Source organism: Hydra vulgaris, chromosome 14, assembly GCF_038396675.1.
Source record: "Hydra vulgaris chromosome 14, alternate assembly HydraT2T_AEP".
Taxonomy (NCBI): Eukaryota; Metazoa; Cnidaria; class Hydrozoa; order Anthoathecata; family Hydridae; genus Hydra; species Hydra vulgaris.
The window spans coordinates 20,090,001-20,105,706 of record NC_088933.1 but is presented as its reverse complement, the minus strand read 5'-3'; the positions used below and the strand labels follow the sequence as shown (position 1 = coordinate 20,105,706).

General features: G+C 26.5%; 1 protein-coding gene across 3 annotated transcripts in view; it reads left to right on the top strand.

Moving 5' to 3' along the window:
• The window catches only part of LOC100200864 (uncharacterized), a 78,301-nt gene that overhangs the window by 3,392 nt on the left and 59,203 nt on the right, over positions 1–15,706 (top strand). For 2 of the 3 annotated variants that reach the window (XM_065818188.1, XM_065818186.1), the window contains exons 2-3: positions 10,894–10,986; positions 13,253–13,465. In XM_065818188.1, coding sequence (XP_065674260.1) covers positions 10,894–10,986; positions 13,253–13,465 — 306 coding nt within the window. The remainder of the gene's footprint in view (positions 1–10,893; positions 10,987–13,252; positions 13,466–15,706) is intronic. The other variant, XM_065818187.1, reaches the window with a different exon arrangement.

Below are 15,706 nucleotides of genomic sequence, written 5' to 3'. Positions count from 1 at the left end.
AAATGATGAAAAATAATAATTACTCAAGTTAAAATTACAGCAAAATATATGTAAAGTATTTAATATTGCAACAGTGATAAATAAACACTTTTGTGTGTCTTTATAATATATATTTTATGGGTCAAATCATTATATTTTAACCAATTTGAAGAAAAATTTGTGGGTCACCATCTCCGATTTTCCTGATTTTTACACATTGTTATGTGCTTTATGTAGATAGGTTAAATTTGAAACTTCAGACTTCCAAGTACAACAGTTCAGAAATTATAGCCTTAGAAACATGACACAGTGCCTCCCCCCCTTGATTTACAAATAGTCAAAACAGACTAGAGTGGGGTGGGGTAATATGGATAGAATTTTATATATATTTTTTTAATATAATTTTTTTTTTAGTTAATTACTACCATAAAAACTTTTGTTATTTTTCTTTACATTCAGGGTGTATACAATAAAATCACAATGAGTAGAAAATAAATATATTTTCAATAACTAACTTACTAATCTTTTTTTAACAATAACTTTCATATATCCATATTACCCCACTGGTGGGGTAATACGGATACTCATAATATATTTGATACATATATCACACTTATTGCTTTTCATGAATTTAAAGGTCAAACTATATTGGTTATGACTAGCAGTTTTCTTTTTTTTACTGATACAGTCTTCTTTTTAGTTTTGTTCTTCTCTTTTTCTTGCAACCTTGCGTCAAAATCTTGAGCTGTTAAAACTCTGCTCTTTTTGGCCAGAAAACTTTGATACATTGTATACTGACTCCTCTTCCTTAACAAGCTGTATGGCAGTCATTAATTTGCTGTGATTGTATGTACCTATAGTCTTGCACTGATATTTTATTTCAGGAATGATAGTTTATTTCAGTCTTATTATTTTATATAAAATATCATAAAGTTAACTTTAATTATGTAAAATATAATATTTAATTATAAAGTAAAATACGGTAATAAAATAAAACGAAGAATACAAAAATAAAATATGAAATATTTAAATGGGAGTTAAAGTTTTACCCTTGCCATTTAATGAAAACAAATTTGAACTATGATCTTAATATAAATAGTTCGGTAACATTAGATAAAACTATTATATGTTGCTGAAAAATTTATAATACTATATTTAAATATAAAAGTGACCTTAAGTATATAAATAAATGTCATGCAGCTTATGATTTTGTAACAAACTTCTATAATGTTAATAGGATTTTATATATTTTATATATATCCATTTTATCCCACTATTATTTTTACCTGTATATCCATTTTACCCCATTTTAGACTTTTGTTTATTTATCAATATGGGTTAGAGAACTTATAAATTAAATTTTACATGTTGTTACATGATGGTCCAACTAATAAATTTACATCATTATTCTTGGATAAGTAATATTACTGAAGTCTGCAGACAAAAGTTTTGAAACGTAATGTTTTTTTTTGTTTTTTTCAAAACAAAATGTTTTACATTTTAACTATTCATAAGTTATCTCTACATAATGTTGAAACCTGAAAATTACCAACAGTTTATGCACATAATTAGCTTCTTTTTTTAGCATTAACAATGTTTATATTTGATTTACATGAGTAAATTATGTGCATAAACTGTTGGTAATTTTCAGGTTTCAACATTATGTAGAGATAACTTACTCCATGCATACTTATTGAATATATCCATATTACCCCAACAATCCATATTACCCCACCCTACCCTACTTTAGAGCTGTAAAACTTTTTTTTCACTTTCATTAAGTTTCTCATTTATTCTAGAACTATTTTCTGGATAGTTCTCTTTTTAAAAAAATGGTTTTTATTAACTTTTATTAAATTAGAGAAAAATTATGACCTCCTCAACTTTGGAAAAAATCCTAAAGTTGCTAAAATATGCCAAAATGAAACTAACTGTAGCATTTTTCTATTCATCCACAAGTCTATACAGATAAGTCTTCTGATTAGCTACTATTGTCTGCAATAAATGGGCAAAATATAGACAGCTTGTTGCAGTGTAGAACTCAAATATATCAAAATCAAAATGTCCACTCGCTTAAAAAGTCCAATTTTCAGCCATTTTGAGATAATTGTAAATTTTCCTAACACTTTGTTTATGAAGCTCTCAATAAATTCATCATCTTTTCCTATAGCTTGAGTTTTGTCTTCTATCTCCAATAGAGTTCGAATTATAACGATTGGAATTTCATGAGATAGTAACTCATTAGTTTATTTTTTTAATTTTTTAATTTTTATTTAAGTGCCACAAGAAGTCCTTACGGTCTTATCACAGAGCACTGCGAACAAGCATTTAATTGGAAGTTCACGCCTCCTTCCTAACCGATGTTGCAAAACTTGCCCAGAGGTGGGGTTTGAACCACGGATCCTTTGTTTCTGAGGCAAATGTGCTACCACTGCGCCATGGCTGCTCAGTTTTAAACAAGCGCGTACTGGTGCACCGGTACACGCTTGTTTAAAACTAATGAGTTACCGATACCAGGAAAATCACAGTTGACCCTCTTAAAAATTATAAGACCTAGACCCCCTACTAATTAGGTACCTGTAGTTTCAATGAAATTAAATAATTTCATTTCATAATTACATTTTTTTTTTAATTCTAGAATATTACATTTCTTTAGTAATACAAACTATTGAAATGATAATTTGAATAAATTGAAAATAGTTTATAATGTTAAAATTGTTTTAAATTTGATGTTAAATTTAAATTAATGTTATATACTTACATTTTATGTTATATAAAATAATAATATTAGGACAGGACTTTAAAAATAGTACACAAAAAAGTCTATGTAAAAGTGGCCTACTATTGAAATGAGATATTGATATGAGTGGAAAAAGTATAACTATTAAAACTAATAGTTATTATTATGTAGTATGTACCAGTCCTTGTCGTGTTTCGTATGTATTATGATTTTTGTTTTATAAATAATAATTTATTAAAAAACTATAACTGCTATTAGTAATTATATTATCAATTTATTCAGCATTGATCAAAGTAATTAATAATATAATAAGATGCTCATTGTCGAATTCGAGATTATTGTGAAAACCAGATCAAGCAGTAATCAGAACCGTGCGCAACACATGATGTTTTTTTGTATTACTGATTGATGTAGGTTTGCAACTGCAAGGCATTCTTGTTAATGCCATATTTGCAGGGGCCGGATTTGTGATCAGGGCTGCATAAACATTTATACATCCTAAAGTATATTTCTTTTATTCAAAATTTACGTTTATATTTTTTATATATATGCATATTTAAACATCATTATGATCAACATGATCATCATAATCATCATTACCATCATTATCATGATCATGATCATCATCATCTGATCATCTTCTCTTTTGGCTAACACTAACCATATAAATACTAAAGTTTATATAAATATGTAAGGATATTGTATGCCAGCATCTAAATAAATAACAAACCTATATGTTTATATCAATGTATGTGTATGTATATATCAATGTATATGTATGTATAAAGTGTATCTTGGAAAGCTTTTATTCCTTCTCTTCAATTTTAAGTCAAGCCTCATTCTACTCTACATTTTTCACCATCTTGAGCAGTTGCTTTATAAAAATTTATCATTTTTTCATCTTTTTTACAAGATGAAAAACATCTCTCTTAAGAAAAAATTTTCTCTTCTTATTTCAAGAAGCCAATGTAAAATGGTCCTGTCTGATATTAAGCTCTGTTATTCTCAGTTTACTAAATCTTGTATCTTATCTCAAATGTTAGGTTCTAGAGACTTTTGGTTAGTCTTCATCAGTGTCATTAACTAAAGTAAGTCTAACAATTAATCTCTAATTCATGGGCCTCATATTTTTACTTCTTCCCAAAATAAAGCAGAGTTATTTGCATAGAAATTTTACTCTAATTTGACTCTTGAATTTAATGGCCATACTCTTCCTGTCAGTTAAACAGATTAACCCATTGTTAAACATCCAAATCACTCTGGCTTTCAATGCTAAAGTTAATTCTCAATTAAAAACTTCTATAGTTTGTGATCCAGACAAGATTTCCATCATAGTGGAAAGTTTGCTTTGCTAAGTTTTTAAAAAGTGCTAAATAAGTGGTTCCAATTTTTTAAAACTCTAGAAAACACTTTGACCTCTCCAACTATCCTACAATTAGTCTACACTCTTTATTAGTTTCATTGTATACAGCTTTTTTTAGATTTTTTTTTTAGACAATTTTTTTTAGGTAACAAAACTCTTTTATTTACTGCAAAAAAATATTGCAATAATGTTGGTATTCTTATATTGATGAATAACAAACCTCTTACTCTCAGACAAAGTCTAAAAGCACATTGTAAATGTAATTAGACCTGCTTTATCTGCCAAGCTTAAGCCACTCTTTCATTGTTTTAAGGTTGCATTTCTTTTTTCTACAAATACTATCATGCTTAAATGAGTTATCATCTCTACTACGATAAATCAAAACACATTCAAAAAAGCTATCATATTTATTACGATAAACCAAAACTCATTCTTGCTCGGCTTCTTATTTAACAAACTTTTACTGTGTCTGTCCCTTTAGGCTATAAAAACTTTAATTAATCCAATTTTTTTCCTAGCACATCAAAAAAACCTTATAATTCTCACCTTTCTTCATGTTTTCCTTTTTTATACAACATACAACTTTTTAAATCTTCAGCTAACCATTTCCAAGTATGTTAACTTATTCTCTATTTAAAGTAACTAATAACTTAATACTGGTTGCTTGCAATCTTGTTGTAAGTAAAGTAGAGTTTAAAAGCATATAAATATATGCCAGTATTTAAAAAAGCATAAAGTTATAATATATAAAGAATTATAAATTTTTTTGTAGCCCCAGCTATGAACCCCTGCTAAATTTTATAATTTTGCCAAAGCCGGGGCTGGAGCCGGGTTTGCAAAAAGTCTCATTTTCAGCAGGGAATGGGGACAGGGCCCCGGTCACTGACTACATGCACAATATTTGGCATTTATGTCGTTGTATTTAACATTTATTAAGCCACAATTGAGTGTGTGTGGCTGATATTATTTACTTATAAATAAACTATATCGAATTTAATTTTCATATAAAATCAAGGAGGACTAGATTTAATATTATTATCTTAAATTTAACTAATCCATATGAATACTCAGAAATAACTACATTTTCCTTTATTTTAATTATTTCATTCAATGAGATAGAAATATCATATTATTACTTTATTATCACCAGTAAACCAGAATTTTGTTTTACAATCGTATTCTATTATTGATTTTTTATTTTTAACCAAACATTTAATACGATTTTACATTTTTTTAAATAATAATATGTATTTTGTAGTTTATAATGGAACAGAATAATCAAAAGAAAAAAAGTGTAGCAGATGCTTTTGATGGTGCTGCCAATATGAATGGTCAATATAAAGGAGTTCAAGCAAAACTCAAGAAAGTGCTTCCATATTCATACATGGTGCTACGCTATTGTGTTAAATCTAGTCATTCAACATTACTTCTTGTTCAGTTACAGTTATTTTTTTTTTGGACTTCTTCAAGAATTATTTATTTTTTTCAAAGAATCTTATAAAAGACTCAATGTTTATGAAAATCAGAGTATACTAGATAACGGTCTAAAAATGATGCGGTTATTAAGGTATTTGATCGTATCGATATGTGGAATGAAAGAACCAAGAATGATTACAGAAAGCAATATTTATATGTGCAAATTGTATTTGCATTTTATGAAATTTCTGTTACTAATGATTTTTCAAAGAGCGTAAGAAGTACATCTTAAAAGTCAACATACCCGTTATGAAACAGTATTAATTGCAATGATGTTTTTGCAAATATTTAAGTTCACTACTGCTCTATCTGATTACCTTCAAACATCTGGTTTAGGCAATATTCAAACATGAAGAAAAGTTGATCGAACAATAAAATCTTTAAAAGAAAATGAGAGAATTTTTACCATTCAGTGCAGGAGCAAAATATTCATAGAATTTGTATCCAGTGTAATTTCGGAAGTCAGACATTGATATAGAATTAGAGCTTCCTAAAAAGAGAAGAAAAACGTTGTGGAGAAAATTCAAGTACTAACCTAAACCAGGAGATAGAAATACTCCCAAAAATGTTTATAAAATCAAAACATTTAACCATGGAAGTATAAAACAGATAGAAGTTCATCAAGCCGCAAACATCAAAGCAATTTTAAAGTTGTCTCAGAAGTATGCTTGTAATGGAAGTAAGTAACCAGCAATAAAAAAAACGAGTTTCACTAAACAAAAAACAACAAAAATCCACTGAAATAATTTTTATTAAAATATTTTATCAAAGCAATTTGCAAGAAAATTCAGACTTTAAAGATTTTGAATACTCTCTAAGAAATGATAATAATAACGGTACAAGAAAAAAATGTAACTCATGTTTATTATGCGTAATAATTGTTATTTATAAATTCAATATGTATTCTTTAGAGTATAATGAATTATTTAAAGTATATAAGTTTCTTTTTACAATTCTTCTTACTCAAGTAATGTGTGAACGATCATTTTCGAAACTTAAAATTATAAAAACATGTTTAAGAAGTTGTTTAACACAGAAGAATTTGAAATCATTGTTTTTAATTAATTGTGAAAGGGAATACTATTCATAATTTGTAATTTATACTACGCAATCAAGATCACTTAAATAAAACTAATTATGTCAATATTGTTATGTATTTATTTATTTTTATAGAACTTAAATTAAAATGTAGATTTAGTTTATTATTTAGGTTCATGTTAATTGAACAGTTTTTTTCTTAGTGTAAGAAATGGGTAGATAAGCTGACTATTATTATAGGTATACATGGAACCCATTGCTATTAGTAAGTATATTGTATATAGTAAATGGGCCCTAATTATATCCAGTTTCCTGGTAGGGAAAATGGACCCAGTACATGCCTGGTTTCATATATTTTTGAGACTGGAACAACTACATCTAAGCTGTCAAGGAACAAACCAACTTTGCAAAGAAAGGAATGGTGCTTAAATGATTTTAGTAACTCTTTCACTTTTGCAACAGTTTTAATATTTGTCTGCTCGATTGCTTAGCTTTGGTAAGCCATAATAAAAGCTGACCATGTTTCGAACAGAGTGCAAACTCCTTTCCTTCTATGTCCGACAAACCTTGTTCGAGTTGTGCTATACCAAGGCATTTTAAGGCTGCTTCAACTTCCACTTTTAATTTAGCAGAGTTCCTTAATAGATAGTAGTTAGCGATATAAAAATTGTCAATATTTGTAAAATCAGGGATTTCTTTAAATGCGTCTTTTACTGCCAATTCAACCCTATGATTAATGCAATGGATTTTTATCAACCATGGGTGACTCTGCTGCAATTGTGACAGTACACCTTTATGTACACCATAATTTATGCTTGCACCATCTGCAGTTGCACTTAAATTAAGTAATGATGCATCTGATTCAAATATACTGTTTATATCATTAGTTACTAAGTTTGACTCACTGCCACCAAAGAGTGACATGTTCAGCAACTCTGTGACCATATAAATCGGTATACTATTTTTTTCTGTTCGAACTATAACCAGTTCTTTTTCTTTTTTAAACCTTTGATTTACTTTACATATATTATAAGTCTATTAACTTATTAACTTCCCTTATTTTGCTAACTATTAACTTCCCTTATTTGCTTTTAAATTTAAATGGCAATTTAAATTAAACTCTCACATTTTTTACTCCTTTATTCTTGTCAAAATCTTCATTTTCCAATTGCATAGCATATGGGTGAGTCCTACTTGATATACGTCTACTTGTGTTATCTTCTTTAATAACTCGTACCATTTATAAACCATAGCTGCTCTTGCATTAGTTTTTAATAAAATAGTATTTCAATGAAGAGCGCACAATTTATGTATGATTTTAATTACATAAGTATTTTCTTTCTCGGTAATGGTTTTAATTTGAAAAACTTTGACAAACTCCCAGCCTTTAAAAGTTTTTAAAGTAACTCTCTTGCTTTTCAAAGTACCATATTTTAACTTTGAAAATTTGTAAAGAATAGGAATAGTAAACTTTTTTATATCCTAGTTTGTCTTCATTTATATAGAAATATAAATAGTCATTAGTAAAGTATAACGACTGTCATTAAAATGTGCCTTGTTAATTTCATGAAGTCAGCAATGTGCGCATTCATTAGGAAATCTCCTTTTTGACACATTTAGAAGTGTTAAATGGTAATTATCCTCTACTCTTGATTTATCTAAATTTAATAAATTTAAGTTTTCTTAACAATTTATTGCCTCGCTTGTTGAAGAACAACATCAACGAAATGTCAATTAAATGTAGCGAATAACAGTTAATTGTCTGCATCCTTTTTACTACTTCTTGAGCATTTTCCAAAAATTCAGTAACATTTGAGGTAATACAAAGTTTAATAATAAATATATCTTCAACTAAAAAATATAACGGATAAAGATCAGTTTTGAGTATTGGAAAGTATGAACATTACACGTACCTTTAACATATTAAAAATTAAAAAATTAATTTAAATAATTTTTTAATCAATTTTTTTTTAAGTTTTATGGACGTTTATTTAAGTTTTAAGGACCATTCAAAAAGTGGACATTTCTGTCCACTTATTGGATAGCGCATAATCTGTTAATTATATAAAGCTGCTGTTAAAAATAAATGAATCTTGAATAAATAAATGTTGTATATAAAGTATGACATTGCAAGACCTTATTTTTATTATACATTTTGTATCGGTTTGCTTCAAGCTTGTTTGAGTTCAATATTTGCGTTTTTCAAGTAAAACAATCAATCATTACCATAAAACAATCAATCATTACCATAAAACAATCAATCATTACCATAAAACAATCAATCATTACCATAAAACAATCAATCATCACCATAAAACAATCAATCATCACCATAAAACAATCAATCATTACCATAAAACAATCAATCATTACCATAAAACAATCAATCATCACCATAAAACAATCAATCATTACCATAAAACAATCAATCATCACCATAAAACAATCAATCATTACCATAAAACAATCAATCATTACCATAAAACAAAATAAAAATAAAATAGCGATAATAAAAAATACAACTTTTTTTGTTTTTTGTTATTTACTTATTTTTACTATTCAATAGAAGTTTAAGTAAATTTTTTTATTGCTATAAAAACTTGTATAAATAAATATACTTGTGCTTGGTGATATGATAAATAATTTTTTTTTTATTAAAATTATTTCTTTTATAGTTTTCTTTTAAGTTTTATTTAGTAACTTTGTATACAAAGCAAAATTTTAATTTGTTTTTTGTTAATAAATACTTTGATAAAAAAACTTAATTAAGCTTAAGTTTTTTCATTTGTAAATAAAACATAACATTAAATACAACATAACTGTAAATTTTCATAAGTTTTCACATAAATTTGAACTATTGTAACAAACTTTTTTACATTATCATTTTATTTTAGTTAAAAAATAATAAAAAGTTGCTTAATGGAAATTTAGGCGTATGTAAATTGGCGGCAGCTTAACACTTTAAAACAAGGCCTGTATATATATATATATATATATATATATATATATATATATATATATATATATATATATATATATATATATATATATATATAGAACCCTTAAATGTTGTCCGAAAGTTTTTTCCATATTTTGTTGACAAAAAGTAAAAATTAAAATGCAAGACCGGAATTTTTTTTTTTTATTAATTGATAGACTGCCTGTCCCAACCAAACCCTCAGTCGATGTAGCAGCACTCCCTTGTGAGTCAGGCTATAAGATAGTCGATGTAGCAACACTCCGCGCATGATTTACAGTAAAAAAAATAAAAATAAAAACATTTTATTAAAAAAAATAAAAATAAAAACATTGTTTATATTGTTAAAAACATTCAGAATGTTTTTAAAAACATTCTGGTTTATTAAATCTACGTTTTTTTGTTTTTTTAAAAAACGATTAATTTGTAATTAAATTAATGGTTTTAACTTTCTGACAAAACGCAAATGTTGGACGAAAGTCAAAAGTAGTTAAAAGTGACGTATGTGTTGGCGTAAGAATCACTTTTTTCCTTCCGCTCTTCCCAAATGCAACAAACTATAGAACTCTCTCTCTCTCTCTCTCTCTCTCTCTCTCTCTCTCTCTCTCTCTCTCTCTCTCTCTCTCTCTATATATATATATATATATATATATATATATATATATATGTATATATATATATATGTGTATATATATATATATATATATATATATATATATATATATATATATATATATATATATATATATATATATTTATATATATTATATGTATATACTCCTCCTACTCGTACCTAAAATTAAACTAAACCTTGATTTCATTGTTACTAAGGGTTAGAGAAGCTTGTAAATAGATAATCTTCCATATCACAAAATAGTACTCAGTCCTGATGCGCAAATCAAGTTAGCATTAAGTATCCAATTGACTAATTTTAAATAACTTTTAAGAAATCATTTTAACTTACGTTTTAAACACTCTATATAGTTTTAAGTTGAACCGGTCACACATTGATAACAATTTTATAAATTTGTTTATTGTTCTAAAAATATGATTTTATTTTGCAAAATATAAATGACTTATCTGATAAGAAATTCTTTTAGAATTCAATATTTTTCTTAATAATATTAAGTAATACAGTAATAAATAATAGTAATATAGTAATATTAAGTTTTAACAGTAGTTAAATTGTACTTTTACAATATAAAATTTAGTTTTAAGTAATTTATTAAATTTAAGTTATTAAGATTTTTCAAATTATTATCTTTATTTTAAATGTTTTTTTTTGTTTTTTGTTTTGTTTTTTTGTTTTTTTGTTTGTAGTTTTCTGAATTTAGCCAAGCAGATTTCATTGAGCTACTATGTTTAATGGAAGCTGAACTACAAGCCAAAGATATACTCTTGAAGGCTATTTTAGTAAGTATTACTCGGTATATTTAATACATTGCTTATATTCAAATATTTTTAATTGTCAAATTGTTATTTTGATATTTTGTAAATGTAAAAAATATAAATTTTCTTCTCACATTTGGAAGATTTGCTTAAGATTTCTATACTAATGAGTAGTTGACATATATTTGGTTTGTTTTGACAGTGGTATGTTTATGCTGTTTATTATGTTTATGCCTTCTAAAATCATAAAAAGCAGTAGTTGTTTTGTTGTTTCACAGGTGTTTTCCTGTATTCCAGGGCTTCCAATAACTTTTCTTATTTCCTTTATTATACCTTTATGCCACACAATTTGGAAGATCATGATTTATCTACAAGTTTATGATGATCTCAATCCTTATATTATACAGGTGATTGGTCTCTGTACACTTTAACAAGAAGAGTGTTTCTACCTTTTTCAAGTTTCATATTAGTACTATCTCAAGCAACAGATTTTTTTTTAGCGACAATAAACAACTCAGCAACGTTTGGATCATTTAAAGTAATTAAGGCTCTTAAATAATTATTTTTTTGTTGCAATGGTTATGAATACCAGGACCAACTATTTGACAGCATTCTGATCAACATGAATTTATTTTTTTAATGGAACTTTTTCAGTATCTTTGTAGGTAAATTCAGAAAGATTAAGATTAAGGTTGACCTATACAACAAGTAGCACAAAAGCAGTTGTCATCTTCTTGCTTCATTCTTCCCAATTTTTTAACTTGACAATGACCATTTAACCAGGAAGTCTCTACAAATTTACTGATAGTTTTACCTTTCTATTTAAAATATAGGTTTGTCTTTCAACTTCTTCAAATTCTGTTTGGATAAGCGGTAATTTGAATTTATGTTTAATGTGAATCTTGGGTCAACAAAGTCAGTTGAATTTTTTACAGTTAAATCAATGAATCTATTCTTCTCCAAAGATACAACAGAAATAGGTCGATCTTCTATTTTATGAATAAAATCTTGCTCTATGCATGCTCATTTTGAAACAAATTGTTTATAAAAATTAAATTTTTGCAAAACTCTGGAGAACACACCGACCCCTCCAACTAACCGTCGAATTAGCCTTCTCTCTATTATTAGCAAAATCTTTGAGTATTTGATCAACAAATTTCTAACATCCCATCTAGATTTTAATAACTTACTCCCTGACAATCAATATGATTTTTGATCCCCCTGTACTACTGCTGTGACTGAAAGATTCTATCATGCTTTAAATCTCTTCTCCATTTTCAGCAACTTCTAGGGTACCTCAAGTTTCTATCCTTGGTTTTGTATTGTTTCTTATCCACATTAATGATTTTCCTGACAATCTTACATCCAAAGTGGCTCTATTTGCTGAAGACTCAACTTTATACTCCTGTGTGTAGGCAAAAAGTCTTCTCTTTTCTATCTCTTGGAACAAGCAGTCTATCTTAAATCTGATCTCATTTCTCAAACAGCTTGGAGGTTGCAGTGGCTTGTGAATTTTAACTCCAACAAAACTCAGTTATTTATTGCAAACAACTGTCACAATACTGTTGACATTCATATATTAATGAATGGCAACTCTCTCTCAAAATCTTCTTCTTTATGTCTTCTTGAATTATCATTCACTACTGACCTTTCATGAAAATCATTTATACAATTGATTGCAAAGTCACCATCTGCTAAGGTTGCTTCTCTTTATCGTTCTCGCCATTTGTTTAATTCTGATTTGATTCTCTACTGTTGTCATATTTGGGCTGGTTTTTCTAATGATATTTTTCTCTTCTAGACAAGGTCCAAAACCATAGTAAACCTAGTTGAGCATGCTCAACTAGGTTTTGAATAGGGTAAAAAAGTTTGAATTTTACCAATATCTCATCTCTTTCTCTTTTCTACAAATACTATCATGTTCACTGCTCAAATAAACTATCATCTCTAGTTCCATTAACCAAAACTCATTCTCGCTTGATTCATCATACAGTAAAGTTGCATCCTTGTAATGTATTTGTCCTTGCATGCTTTTAAAACCCTAAATTGTCTAGTTATGTATGTATCTATTGTATGTATGTATGTATGTATGTATGTATGTATGTATGTATGTATGTATGTATGTATGTATGTATGTATGTATGTATGTATGTATGTATGTATGTATGTATGTATGTATGTACCAACTTGTTTCTTAGCAACCTTATTTGTTTTTTGTTTGTATGTATGGAGTTATAGAGTTAAGAAAAGGTTAAAAAATAAAAACAAAGTCTATTTTTAAAAATTTTAGTCTGGTGAAGTTGGTACAGCATTACCTTTATCTAATTTACTAAATGATTTTGAATGCCAAATTGTTTCTCATGAAAAGCATACGACTGAAGAGGATGAAGAGGTCTGGCTGGGTGAACCCTCAGCTCATTTAACTCATGTAGTTGCGTATCATCAAGTAGTTACAGAACAAATGCAAACTATTGTTAATTCATTGCAAAAGCAACATCAGCAGGTAAAATTTTACAAATTAGAAATTCTACTTGTGATATTATTATTAAAACTTTTAGTGTAAAAGTTGCCAGACCATCAATGGTAATCAATAGTTTAGTATGCCAGACAGTTAATGACATTTTACTTTGGTTTTAAACTAAACTCAGACCCACTTAGGTTTAATTGTTAATATATATATATATATATATATATATATATATATATATATATATATATATATATATATATATATATATATAAATATAAATATAACAATTTTTTTCAGTTTCAACATGTTTCGATTATACAACAATCGTTTTCAAGTATAAAACTGTTAAATACAAAAACTATTTAAACATATAGTGAAAACAAACATTAATTTAATTTTATTCGTTAGTCAAACAAAAGAAAACATGAAAGGTGTGAAAACTACATCATAGAATAATGGAAAATGTAGATAGTTATTGTTATACATACGTCATAGAGTAATAAAAAATGTTGATTAAAGCTGTGATAGCGTGTAATTAAAAATCTGTTAAGGTATTACATAATGTGTAATGCCTCTTTGATTTTTAAGTGAAGTTTGGGCGTAGTGTAATACTGAAAAAGAGACTTTATTGGCTACATTAAAGCAACTCGTTTTTGAATAAATATGTTGATTTATATTAGAAGTTTTTTGTAATTTTAAATGTTCCTCAATTCTTTTACTCAAATGTCGAGTGGTTTGACCCACATAACAAGCATCACAGCTTTTACACACAAATTTATATATGATATTTGAGCAGAGATGTTGAGGAGTTTTATCTTTGGTTGAAAAATATGTAATAATTTAAAGGATGAGAATGCCAATTTAATATTAAGAGTTATACTGTGTTTTTTGCATAAATCATTTATTTTGTTTTGTAACTGTTTTGACATTTTACCAATAGTAGGGCATTTTAAAGTAATTTATTTTTGAGAAATCGATAATTTCTTCATTTTCTTTTATTAGTTCTATAAATCTTATCTATTATCTCAGTTATTAGTTTTATAAATCTTTTGAAAGTTTTTATCATGCCAATTTTATATAAAATATTGGTAAAACTTAAGTAATTTGTTAAAAGACCTGAGAAAGTTTTTTTTTAATTATGCTGGTAGTTAAGTTATATTTGTTGTCAAAAAGAATATTTCAAGTTTTTAAAGATGCCCTGAAAGAACTAAGCTGAACTAAACTAAAGAGCAAACTAAAAAAAAGTACAGTACTAAAAAATTAAAAAAAAACTTTATCCAAAGAGAACAAAAATAATAAAATGATATATAAAAAAAAAAATCATTTAAAAGTTTTTAAAAAATCTCTAGAAATGGTCAAAATTTCAAAGTTATGTAATTTCTAAATGTAATTATAAGCACTAAGGTTTAATTACTTTTTTCTTATGTTTAATATGAAGAAATGTTAATTAAAAAGAGTAAACATTTCTTTGTAAAGAAAAAACTTTATTTACTAAACCAAGAATAAAATGATTTTAAAAACAAGTTGACAAAGCTTGTTTATTAAATGTGGTATTATTCAAGTAATGTGGTATTGTTCAAGTAATGTGTATTTTGTTGGAAAAAGTACATATTTATATCAATAAAAAACATATAAAATACTCTTTGACAATTTAAATAACATATGTTTATTATAAACAATCATTTAAATTAATTTGTTATTATTTACATAATATATAAAAATATTGATCAAAAGTAATTTGTTACTCTATTTAAAATAGTTTTGCGTAATAGAAAAAGTACAGACAAGGCGTCTAACTGCACGCTTATTCTGATATATCCTATATATATGTTCCTGATATATATATATATATATATATATATATATATATATATATATATATGTGTGTGTGTATATATATATATATATGTATATATATATAATAATAATAATAATAATAATATAAATTATATATATATACAATATAAATTATGTATATACAGTAGCGTCTAAAAATTTGTGAATAGGGTAAAAAAGTTTGAATTTTACCAATATCTCAGCTTATACTTTACTAAAGCTAAAATATTTTATATCAATTAAAATGTTTTTATGTTTACAATTACAATTAAGTGAATGTTAATAGTTTAATCAACATATTTTAATTGATTAAAAAAATTATGATTTTTGACGAGTTCAAAAATTTGTGGACAAAGCATTTACATTTAAAAAAATAGGATTTTTTCACTGTAGTGGATGAAATCTTTTTAGAAATGCAAAACCTTACTATTTTGTAGG